This window comes from Perca flavescens, chromosome 11 (genome assembly GCF_004354835.1).
Source record: "Perca flavescens isolate YP-PL-M2 chromosome 11, PFLA_1.0, whole genome shotgun sequence".
NCBI lineage: Eukaryota > Metazoa > Chordata > Actinopteri > Perciformes > Percidae > Perca > Perca flavescens.
Window position 1 is genome coordinate 75,001 of NC_041341.1, and position 13,033 is coordinate 88,033.

A 13,033-nucleotide genomic window follows, 5' to 3' on the forward strand; every position below is an offset into this window, starting at 1 on the left:
AAATAACTGAAAACATGTCTTATATTTTAGATTCTTCAAAGTAGCCACCCTTTGCTTTTTTTGATAACTCTGCAAACCCTTGGTGTTCTCTCAATGAGCTTCATGAGGTAGTCACCTGAAATGGTTTTACCTTCACAGGTGTGCTTTGTCAGGGTTCATTAGTGGAATTATTTCACTTATTAATAAAAAAGCAAAGGGTGGCTACTTTGAAGAATCTAAAATATAAGATTTGGCCTGTACTGTAAGTAAAATTAAATAATAAAATTATATAAAAAGCAATCAAAATAAATAATTAAATGAGGTAAGTAAAGTCGACATCTTACTAGGTGTCAAAGGCCACAGAGGAGGGACAGGTTTTCGGACGGTTTAGATTGAAATACAGACAAAGAATAGGCCTGTTTAACGTGCAGAGGCAGATCATTTACATAAATTAGGAGCCGACACAGCAAAGGCACGGTCTGCTCTGAGCTTCCGCTGAGTTTTAGGCACACTCAGGAGCAGCTGATCTTCTGACCTGACAGAGCGAGTGGGTATATAGGGGCGTAGAAAATCAGAAATTTGGGTTTCTTTCAAGCAAATTGCCCCAAAAATAACATGGATGGTTCCCTACAACTAGGGATGCACCGAATCAAGAGTTTTGGAGTTCAGCGGAATACGTGGCTCTTGAATTTCTCCAAATAAATCTCCAAAATATAGAAAATTCTCGCAAACTCTGGATTTACAGGAATTACTGGAATCCGTTGGGTCTTTGTAAATTACAGAGTGTGGTCTAGACCTACTCTACGTTTAGAGGGTCTTGAGATAACTCTTGTTATGATCTGATACTACAGTATAAATAAAATTGAAATGAAATATTCAGGCTGTGAAACAGGTAGCTGTGAAAAATCTAATCATTGTTGTGCACGATTTGCTAAATTCTATGATGGCTGAGAAACTTTTTTGCTGACTTTTATCAGGGTTTTATGTCACACAAACTATAAGTCAATAAGCTATAGGAGACATGCAATATTTCAGTTAATTTCTTTTCTTTTTGTTTTTCAAAATAAAAGCCTATCAATAAACTCTACATGTCTGGAGCTCCTCTTTTCACCCTGTGTTCAGCTCTCTGTTTTAGCTACAGAGTGAGACTTCTTTTCTTCTTCTTCTGTACTATCTTTCATTGCACTCGCACATGCTCAGTAGTTCAGATGTAGATCATGTCAGCTAGCTCCGTAGACAGTAAAAGAAAGGCTGTTTCTCCAACTTCAGTCAGTTCCAAGGCAGGATCAGCTGGGAGACTTCTTCTAAACCAGGGAGCACATGGAATTAGTTCTTTTGGTAGATTATGGTGAACTAGTGTGTGTTGTAGCAGTGCTTTGTTATTGAGAACGAGCTAGCATGCTAGCCGCTAGCATGCTAACGGTTGCAGTTAGCCAGCTCGTCTCGGCTAGTGCCGTAGAAAGCCGTGCAGATGTTGACCAGCTCACCAGGAGACTGAAGGCAGGACACATTCAGAAACCAGATCTCACTCAGAACATTTGATTTTTTTTTCATAATATGGGCACTTTAAACTGTGATTGGCTGCCTCCTGCTCCCATGAGGGTTAGGTTTAAAGTGCAGAGAATGAATTTCGCTATGTGTACAGTATGTGACACTAAAAGTTCCCGTCTTTCTATAACAAACAGAAGCTGTCAGCCGTCTTCAACTACCGTGGGTGCGAATCCTAGTCGAGTGAAAACCCCCCGAGTTACTCGAGCTCTTTAGACCGGCAGAGAGAGAGCGAGAGTGTCGGGAGGATTGTGTTTCAGTCTGCTAAGTTTATTCTGACAGCTCATCGGCTCCCCCCTGGGGGGGAACGATGGGGAGAGACAAACCACACCTTACACAGAGTAGGTAGGAAAAGACACGTCACACACAAGAATAAAAGCTCTTTGTCCACAGTGTCCACGCATGCAGCCATAATGGTTCGGATTATCCCAAATTTCCCAAGACGCTTGTGAAATGTTTGTTTAATACAAAAACGTTATCAGAATTTGGCCGGTAAGCTGATAAGTCTTCTACACGCTCAATGATCTCCCTCACATCTGATATCTCTCTCTCTCTCTCTGTCTCTCTCTCTCTGTCTCTCTGTCCCTCTCTCTCTCTCTCTCTCTCTCTGTCTCTCTTTCTCTCTCTCTGTCTCTCTCTGTCTCTCTCTCTCTCTCTCTGTCTCTCTTTCTGTCTCTGTCTCTGTCTCTCTCTCTCTGTCTCTCTCTCTCTCTCTGAGTTGAGAGCGTGTGTGAGTGAGCTGCAGAGATTTGTAGATTTTTTCTTACTTTTCTTATTTCTTTGTTTGATTTTTCATTTAGTTTTGTTTAGTTTAACGGTGTAGGTCACTTTATCTTTCATTTGTAGTACTGTTTGGTGGTTAGTTTAGGTTTATTTGGGTGGTTTTGACTCCTGCCGGCGTCTCGCCGGTCGGCGTGTGCAGCCGCCATGGTAAATGGAGAGGGGTTCTCCACGCTCACTAGGAAACATGGCATTAAGATCTGTCCTAGTTTCCCGTGCAGCGTGGAGGACATTAGTCTAGCTGTGGGGGAGAAGGTCGGGCACGGTAGTATTATGTCGGCCGCTCGGATGAACGGCGCCGTGGTCATCTTCCTGGACCGGGAGGAGAAGGTGAACCAAGTTATCGAGGCGGGCATCACCGTGTGTGAAACGTTTGTTCAGGTGCTGCCGCTCACTCAACCGGCCACCAAGGTAGTCCTGTCCAACGTCCCACCGTTCATCTCTGATGGCTTCCTCAGCAGAGAGTTGTCCAGACACGGGAAGATAGTCTCCCCCGTTAAAAAGATCTTGTCTGGATGTAAATCTCCGTTGCTGAAGCACGTGGTGTCTCACCGTAGACAGCTGTATATGATACTGAACCATCGGGACGAGGAGTTAAACCTCCGGTTCCATGTTAAAGTAGATGATTATGAATACGTGATTTTTGCAACGTCATCAGAGATGAAATGTTTTGGTTGTGGAGAGGTGGGCCACACGGTGAGGGCCTGCCCGAGACGAGGTGATCCGAATCCTCCCGGTCCGGGAGGGAGGGCTGGTGCCGGGGCGGGGCCGGCCCCCTCTTCCCCGGGGGTACCGGGGGGGGCTGCTGCCTCGGGGCCGGCTGCCGCGGCCGAGCGGCCGATGCCCGCTCCGCGTGCTGCACTGCGGTGTGGTGATGACGACGTGCCCGACCAGACGCACGGGGTGAGTAATGTAAATACACTTGGTGTTTGTATGAATGGAGTGGGTGATGGAAGTGTGTGTGTGACTGGGGAATGTGCTGTGGGTGAAGAAAAAGAAAAAGGAAAAAAATCGGGTGAGGGTGTGTGTAGGGAACAGACAGGTGTGAGTAGGGAACAGACAGGTGTGTGTAGGGAACAGACAGGTGTGTGTAGGGAACAGACAGGTGTGTGTAGGGAACAGACAGGTGTGTGTAGGGAACAGACAGGTGTGCTGGATGAATCAGCTGAGGCTGAGCTGACTGTCCCTGCAGTAGCAGCAGCTGACCCAGAGAGGAGGGATGAGGTTGTTTTGGGTGAAAATGATAAAGTTCTAAAATTGTCTGCAAGGAAAAGAAAAAAAAAAGGACATCAGGAATAAGGGTTCTCACGCCAAAAAAATGGCAGTGAGAGAGGAGGAGGAAGGAGAGGAGGAAGAGGAGGAAGAAGAGGTGGAGGAGGAAGAGAAAGAGGAGTTAGAAATGGAAGAAGATGAGGAGGAAGAGGACTGTAGTGTACTCAGTCAGCCTCTGACTGACTCCCAGGTCTCTGTTGGGTCGGTGCAGGGAGACCTGTACCAGGTAGACCTAATCAGACAGTTCCTCCAGAAAACTAAAAATAGCAAAAACATAAACCTTGAAGACTATTTTGAGAACAAAAATGTTTTATTGATCTCAATACGAGATCAAATGCACCTTAGAGGTGAGAGAGGCTTCACTCTACCAGAGTTTTATAGGTTGAAGAAACTGTTTCAGAGGATCAAATTAGAGCTTTTAAATGATGGAGACAGTGAGGAAGAATAGGTCCGTCCGTTTGTTGTTGGTATTCATTTTTGTGTCATTTTTTTTGTGTGTGTCTCTCCTCACATCTGACATGATGAGTAATTTTAAAATCTCTACTCTTAATATTAACGGTGGCAGAGATGTGATGAAGAGGGCTTGCCTTTTGAGTTTTTAAAACTTAAAGGAGTAAATATTGCAATGTTGCAAGAAACGCACAGCGACACTTTAAATGAGACAGACTGGAGGAGGGAATGGGATGGGGGGGTGGTTTTAAGTCATCTTAGCAGCATCAGCGGAGGAGTAGCAATCCTATTTGCAAGAAACTTTCTACCAAAGTCCCACACTGTCGATGAAAGAATAAAGGGCCGACTCTTAGTAGTCAGAGCCCAGTATGAAGTTTTTAATCTGGTTTTATAAACGTATACGCTCCAAACTCAGGACCTGATAGAGTTCTTTTTAAATGAACTCAGTACGGTTTTAAGTGAGTGTGAACCAGAGGAGTTTTTTTTTTTGGGAGGGATTTTAACTGTACACATGATGATGTTTTAGATCGGAACCATAATGAACCACATGCTGCCTCTAAACAAGCTATGCAGCGGCTGATGGAGACACATAGTCTCTCTGGCGTCTGGAGAGACCACCATGCACAGCAGAGGCAGTACACATGGGTCCACAGCAGGGACAACAGGTTGACTATGGCTAGATTAGACAGGTTTTATTGTTTTAAGCACCATTTTAATGTTTTTAAAGGGTGTAGAATATTGCCTGTCGGTTTTTCTGATCATGCATATGTGTATTGTGATGTTTATATTGCCAATATTAAACCCAGATCTGCGTATTGGCATTTTAACACGGCTTTGCTTTTAGATGCACATTTTAGGGATGTTTTTATTTTTTTTTTGAAAGGTTTTAGAGATAGAAGGAGAGATTTTAGTTCCCTGAGGCAGTGGTGGGACATTGGGAAGGTTGAAATCAGGCAGCTTTGTCAGCAGTACACTCTCAATGTTTCTCGAGACATTACCAAGTCTATGAACGATCTGGAGATATCTATAGTGGACATGCAGAGTTCTGCAGAGTCCACAGGAAATTGAGGCTGTATTGAAGACCTCAAGTCTAAAAAAGCCATCTTGGCAGACCTGCTGGGCATGAGAGCACAGGGGGCACTGATCCGGTCCAGGTTCCAGACTACTGCTTTAATGGACTCTCCAACTAAGTTCTTTTTTAGTTTGGAGAAGAAGAATGGCCAGAGCCGGATGATCCATGCTCTGAGATCAGCAGGAGGACAGCCGTTAACGACAGCATCACAGATCCGACAGAGAGCTGTGGAGTTCTACGCAGACCTCTACAGCACAGAGGACACAGAGGATGACGAGGCTTTTAACAGGTTCTGCAGAGACCTGCCCACGTTGTCTGGGGATGACAATGTGGAGCTGGAGGGGCCCCTGACGGAGGAGGAGGTGTCTAGAGCTTTACAAAGCATGCAGGGGGGAAAGGCCCCTGGGATTGATGGTCTCCCTCCTGAGTTTTACAAAACTTTTTGGGACGTAATAAAAACAGACATTTTAGATGTTTTTATAGAAAGTTTTAATAGTTGTTCCCTTCCGCAGAGTTGCAGGAGGGCAGTGCTGACCCTCCTCCCGAAGAAAGGGGACCTACAGGATATTAAAAACTGGAGGCCGGTCTCTGTTGTGTGCAGACTACAAGATGCTGTCTAAAGTCCTGGCATCCAGGCTGAAACTGGTATTGGACCGGGTCATTCATAGGACACAAACATACTGTGTGCCCGGCAGGTCCATTGTTGACAATGTGTCACTAATTCGGGATATTTTGACAGTCTCTGGTTCATTGGGCGTAGACACTGGTCTGGTTTCTTTGGACCAGGAAAAGGCGTTTGACCGGGTTGAGCACCGTTACCTGTGGAAAGTTCTGGAGAGGTTCGGCCTCAGCCCTGGTTTCATCGCCAAGATAAAGGTAATGTACGAGAACATTGAGAGTGTGCTGAAGATTAATGGAGGTTTGTGTAAACCCTTCAAGGTAACCAGGGGATAAGACAAGGCTGCTCAATGTCTGGGATGTTGTACGCCTTATCCATTGAACCCATGCTGCATAATGTCCGCTGTGGCATCACTGGCCTGTTTTTACCTGGTTTTACTACACCTTTTACTGTATCAGCCTCACGAGCGACATCATAGTTTTTATTAAAAATCAAAAGATGTGGATATTTTAGGACGTATTGTTCAGACGTTTCAGCAACTTTCTGCTGCTAAAAGTAAACTGGGCCAAAAGTGAAGCCCTGGCAGTAGGGAGCTGGGCTGGAGGCCTCCCTCTGCTTCCTGGGGGTTGACCTGGAAGAGGGGGGGTAAAGTACCTGGGGGTTTATCTGGGGACCAGAGAACTATGGATAAAAATTGGGAAGGAGTCATTGAAAAGGTGGAGGGATGTTGGGAAAATGGAGGTGGCTGCTTCCCCACATGTCGTACAGAGGAAGGGTGCTCATCATAAACAACTTGGTGGCATCCAGCCTCTGGCACAAGTTGAAATGTATGGAGCCCCCAGCTGGTCTTTTAAAAAACAATACAGTCGATTATTTTAAATTTTTTTTTTTTGGGATATGATGCACTGGATCCCAAAGTGTGTTTTATATCTGCCGAAGGAGGAGGGAGGGCAGGGTTTGGTGGACTTGGAGAGCCGGACTGCTGCTTTTAGACTACAGTTTGTACAGAGGTTTTTATATGATAACGATGATGTCGTCTGGAGGCCCCGTAGCCAGCACCATTTTAAGGGGGGTTGCAGGTCTGGGTTTTGATGTTTCTTTGTTTTTAGTAGACTGCGGTTTTATCTCTTTGTGTGACTTGCCTTCGTTTTACCAAGGACTTTTTAAAGTATGGACACGTTTTAAATGGACCAGACTGGAACCTGCAGCATCTCTGTTCTGGCTCCTGGAGGAGCCTCTGGTGTGGGGGGCCGGCTGGATCTCAAGGATGGCAGCAGACCTGGACTCACGGAGAGGCTGATGAGGGCTGGAGGACGGGTTGAAGGGAATCGTGGAGGCTGCAGGTCCTGGGTTCCTGAACACAGAGGCGGTGGCTTCTCTGCTGGGCCTGAGGTCGGCCCGCCACACCAGAACCATCCTGAACAGTGGATTACCAGACTGGACAGTGGAGAAACAGAGATGCTGCGGGACTATTTTAATGGGACAGAAATCCCGTTCCTGGAGACCCTTTTCCAGATCTTGGTTTTTATTAATAACACTGACTCACCAGCACAACATACACCACGTGGTGCTGATCTCCATATGCAGACTGGGAAAGGTCTGTATAGGAACTGTGTTCTGGCCACCCACAATAAGACGCTGAGTGAGAGGAAGGACATGGTGTGGAAGGACAGACTAATGAAAGACAGGACACCAGTGTGGAGAGTCTTCTACAAGCCTCCCCTGAACAAAAGGTCAGGAGACCTGCAGTGGAGGATCCTCCACGGGCTCTGGCCGTGAATGTGTTCCTGTCTAAGATTAATCCCACCGTGTCCTCCACGTGTCCTTTCTGTCTCCACCCTGAGACCATCACCCACTGCTATCTGGACTGTTACAGGCTGAAACCTCTTTTTAACATTTTAAAAACTGTGTTTTTAGATTGTGGAGAGGTTTTTAGTGAGACTGCTTTTATTTTTGGTGCTGGCTACAGAAAGAAAAATGCGAATAAGTGGCAAATGTTGAATTTCATTGTGGGTCAGGCCAAACTGTCTATTTATAAAAGTCGTAAAAACCAGATAGAGAACGTAAGTGGACTAGAGCTGACAAAGCTGTATGTGTCTCTGGTGAAGGCCAGAGTGAGAGTGGACTTCAGGTTCCACTCTCTGATGAAAGATATAACACAGTTTTTAGACCAGTGGTGTTTCACCAAAGCTCTGTGCTCTGTGAAGGACGATGAGCTCGTCTTTCACTCTGTGTTTTTATGAGACTATTTATTTATTACATGTGGTTTTATTTGGTTTTGTGCATCTAAGAACAATATGATGTTCTGGTAGAGAAAGAAATGTCTTTCTGAAAATAAAGGTTTTGTAAAAATCAAAAAAAATCTCTTTCTGTCTCTATCTCTGTCTCTCTCTCTCTCTCTCTCTCTCTCTCTCTCTCTCTCTCTCTCTCTCTCTCTCTCTCTCTCTCTCTCTTTCTGTCTCTCTCTCTGTCTCTCTCTCTCTCTCTCTCTCTCTCTCTCTCTCTCTCTCTCTCTCTCTCTCTCTCTCTCTGTCTCTCCCTCTCACATCTGATATGTGATTCCCTCGGTGGGGAAAACAACAGACAACAAGAGAATAATCCTGACAACGATGCCCGTAAATGTGTCTTAATGGGGACGTGGCAGTATCTCAGTCTGTAGTGAGTTGGGTTGGGAACCGGAGGGTTGCTGGTTCAAGTCCCCATACGGACCAAAGTATGGTGGTGGACTGGTAGCTGGAGAGGTGCCAGGTCACCTCCTGGGCACTGCCAAGGTGCCGCTGAGCAAGTCACAGAACCCCCAACTGCTTGGGGTGCCTTTCAATGAGCAACTCTGACATCTCTCCATTATTGCATGTAGAGGTACTGAGCATGTGTGTGTAATTCAGGCCAGTGTGTAATAACAATGAAGTGAAAAGATTGGAATTTCCCCTTGCAGGATTAATAAATTATAAATTATTATTATTTTTATTATCATAAAGAAATGCGTTGGGAGGAAAATATGATGACTATCTTGATAACAAGTTTACGTGCAATAAATAATCAGATATTAAAGTGTTCTCAGTTCTGCTGCTTTCAGTATTCTGCTAAAATACAACAAACTGCTCGTTGCACTTAAAACTAATGAAAGGAAATAATTTCTAACTTTCTGTTATTGAACAAATTGAACATTGAATTGAACATCAAAGGCATAAAGTGCAGTTTTCTACTGATATTTTCTTTGAACTAACATGCCCATCTGTGTGTTCAGGTGCATTCTGATCAACTGATCATTGACCAACAAAAACCTGGTCTAAAGTCAATAACGCAGCATTTCATTGTTATTTTAACAGAGCATTAGTAAAATGCTCCTAGGCTCGTGCACAGTGCTCACACACTATGCTTGTTACACACACAGGGACACACAGCAGCACACACACATGCATAAGATTACAAATAAAAATATTACGGTGTAAATCCTCCATCATAACAGCAATGCTCCAAGGTCCAATCGCGCCTGGCTTTTAAAGGGAATGGGAGATGATCTCTGATTGGTTGATTGCATGTTACGCCCAAAACACACCTCTGATTAATGAAGACACTAAGGACAACCCTTTAGGACCAGGCGCCCGGCACACAGACCCTTTTTACTGCCGTCAAACTACCGAAAAGTGGATTTGGACCCTCCCTAAACACACCTGCACCAGGCGCTCCACACCGTGCTGTTATATCAGTAAAATAGGGTCCACTGCCTCCTGATGGCATTTCTTAAAGGACCACCTCATTACACCCACGTTAATAATCCAATCTCCACAGCCATGACATCAACCGCAAACTAATCTGTGACCTCATTAACAAACATTTACAAACTCAGCTCTGGGTATCCACTATAATAATCACTAATAACCTCTCTCGACCTGAGGCGATGCCGTGCTTGCTCTCCGTTGATGAACGTGTAGCTAAATCGTGAAATAACTGCCCGCTGTTTGTGTTTTGGCATCGGCGTGGCTAATGGCTCCTTTTGTCTTCTCATTAAAGAGCAGGGAAAAGGCGAGTATTAGGTACCGAGGGTCGTTCTGTTGAGAGAGCTCTTCCCTCTGACTAATTTACCGCCACTCGTTCTCATGCAAATGCATTGTGCTGCTTAGGGATTAAAGCTCCTTATGTGAGCAGCGGCTCGTGACATTTGCAGAGACGCAGAGGGAAGCGAGGATCAGCTGGAAATGGGGAACAGTGGGATGTGTGTGTGTGTGTGTGTGTGTGTGTGTGTGTGTGACAGATAAACAGAGAAACATTTGGCCACCTGAACAACCAGGAGAGTGACAGCTGCAGGTTTTAAATTTACTGTTCTCGACTGTAAAGTGAGGTTGCAACTAGTCTCGCATTGCCAGACCTTCCTCCACAGCCCTGAGGAGGAAGGTCTGGCTAGTTCTCACAGCATCCCTGGGATGGGAGAAGAACGTGCTCTGGTTTATTGGCATTACTTTAAACCAATCACAATCGTCTTGGAAAAGCTCCGGACGGAGCCACGGGGCCTCTGCTAAATAGCCTCTGGAAGGAACTTGTTTTGGTGGAACATGTGTACGTTCAAAAGTAGTTTTAGTCGTGCAACAGAGAACTCTGATTGGACAGATAGTCTAGCTAGCTGTCTGGATTTACCCTGCAGAGATCTGAGGAGCAGTTAACCACAGTCCTCACAAATCAGCCGGAGGTTAGAACCCCGACACAGAGACAGAGGAAGGAGACACACGTCCGGCCTAAAATGATGGACATCCCACGAAGTGGAACGTCGTGGATATAGACTATGTCCAGATTGACTTGTCATTCGGTCCAATTGCAGACCTTGGTCTGGACTTTGTGAAGCTCTGAAGTACTGCATACTGCATTCGTCTGTAGTATGTAGGAGGCGATTTAAAAAACAGCCATTATATAAGCAGCCAACACAATGTCTTTACACATTACACAAGTTCAAGGCCTTGCACTAATTAACTCTTTAACTCTTCTTAACTCTCTTTAACTCTCGTTAACCATAGTCCTCACAAATCGGAGGTTAGTACGCCAACACAGAGACAGAGGAAAGGGGATGGACATAGCCGTAAAGCAGCATTCATTCCCTGCCAAACCCTAAAGGAGATTTCTGAAACCGTTCACTACACTCACACACTTTCAGCGTTTTGGTAAGCCTGCCCCTGAAGCTATACTGCCACTTCGGGTGACATTGCAGCAGACGTTAACGTTACAGAAACTACAGAAAATGATCCGGATGAGGCTGATGCTATACATTTTGACCCAGAACAACAAAAAGTTCCATCATGGTTGACTGGGAAGACAACACAAGGGTTAAATGAATGTTATATTCTTAAAAAAGTATTGATTGATTGTATGGAAATGCATTAATTGTAAGGAAATGTATTAATTGTAAGGAAATGTATTAATTGTAAGGACATTTATTAATTGTAAGGAAATTTATTGATTACCATGATTGTAAAATAAATTACAAAATGTTCTACATTGGGTATCTGTTCATTTAAATTCAAATCATTATTATGAACATTTATTAACACACTAATGTGTCTATATAAGGACCACGCATATTGTTGTGTTATATTTGACACAATAACTGTTTGAAAATCTAACACATATCATGTGTGTGTCACAGTATTTGTGTTAAAAGTAACACAATATGTGTGATCCTTATATAGACACATTAGTGTGTTGGGTATTGACACAACTTGTGTTGATATTAACACATCTGTTTTAAGAGTGTACGCGATAACGTTACAAAAAAACATATGGAGTTGTTGCTCTGGGACGGGCGAGCATGAAGCGGAGAGGGGAAAATGACAGTATACTGACTACAAAAAACTAGACTACACTACTGCTCACACACTGCTGTCTACAACTCTGATGAATTCTGATACGACTCAGGTCACATTGCCTCAACTCTAAGTATCATCACGCTGTCATCAACATCCGATTTTGGCCTTTTTTTTACCAGGGATGCACCGAATCCAGAGATAAAAGAGACTTCAGATCCAGTATTAGGGGACCACTAAGGTCTATATAAAAGAGACTTCAGATCCAGTATTAGGGGACCACTAAGGTCTATATAAAAGAGACTTCAGATACAGTATTAGGGGACCACTAAGGTCTATATAAAAGAGACTTCAGATCCAGTATTAGGGGACCACTAAGGTCTATATAAAAGAGACTTCAGATACAGTATTAAGGGACCACTAAGGCCTATATAAAAGAGACTTCAGATACAGTATTAGGGACCACTAAGGTCTATATAAAAGAGACTTCAGATACAGTATTAAGGGACCACTAAGGCCTATATTAAAGAGACTTCAGATACAGTATTAAGGGGACCACTAAGGCCTATATAAAAACATCCAAAGAGCACCATGTCATGGGACCTTTAATGGACTGAGGATGGGAGGAGGATTCGGTTTCATATTCGGCAGAATCTTAATGAGTGGATTCTGTATTTGGCCGAACCCCAAAAACCTGGATTCGGTGCATCCCTGTTTTTTTCTTCTTCAGAGTGAACAAAGCCTTAAACATGCAGCTGCAGTTTGTTTTGTCAGTGAACAGTTCAGCTCACTCAGCTCGACTCAGCGACACACCAAATGTCAACCTAATAAAGCCCAACCATCCTCGTCACTCAGTGCTTACCGTAGAGAATGGTCACCATGGAGACGGGCATAACCAGGATGCCTAGGAGCATGTCAGCGACCGCCAGGGACATCAGGAAGTAGTTGGTGGCGTTCTGCAGCTTCTTCTCCAGAGAGACGGCCAGGATAACCAGGATGTTGCCCAAAACGGTGACGGCGATGACGAGTAGGATCAGCAGCGCAGCCCAGTTCTTCTCCACGGCCACGTCTCGGCGAGGACACGGAGGTCCGTACATCCTGCCGGCCTGCTGCTCGCCGTAAACTCCTCCGACGTTCCGGTAAGACCAGTTCCCCAACAAGGGACACCCCGAGTTTGAGGCGTTGTTGATCGGCGGAGCGCTCTCCTCCGATCCACGCAGAGACCACGCGTCGGACTCCAGAGAGGCGGCGGCCGCAGCTCTGACGGCTTCAGAGATCAACTCCGACACGTTGGCGCCGCCTCGCGGGTTCATGGTCGTCGGCTCGGTAAACGCCGAGGTCACCGACCGAGACCTCAGGGATGCTGCCCGGAACAGTTTGCCAGAGCGGAGAAAGAAGGGGAAAGTCTTGTCATCGTCTACTCTCGCTCCCCATTTCACCTTTCACCGGAATGCCGTAAATTTAACACACACATTTATTTATCACTCGAGTAATGAGTTGTGTTTCACTGTGCCGGCAGCT

At 45.0% G+C, this 13,033-nt stretch overlaps 1 protein-coding gene across 1 annotated transcript in view; it reads right to left on the reverse strand.

Moving 5' to 3' along the window:
* The window catches only part of LOC114564188 (5-hydroxytryptamine receptor 2A-like), a 55,643-nt gene extending 42,818 nt beyond the window's left edge, over positions 1-12,825 (reverse strand). Inside the window, exon 1 of the mRNA XM_028591417.1 lies at positions 12,375-12,825. Coding sequence (XP_028447218.1) covers positions 12,375-12,825 — 451 coding nt within the window. The remainder of the gene's footprint in view (positions 1-12,374) is intronic.
* Between the last annotated feature and the right edge of the window lie 208 nt (positions 12,826-13,033).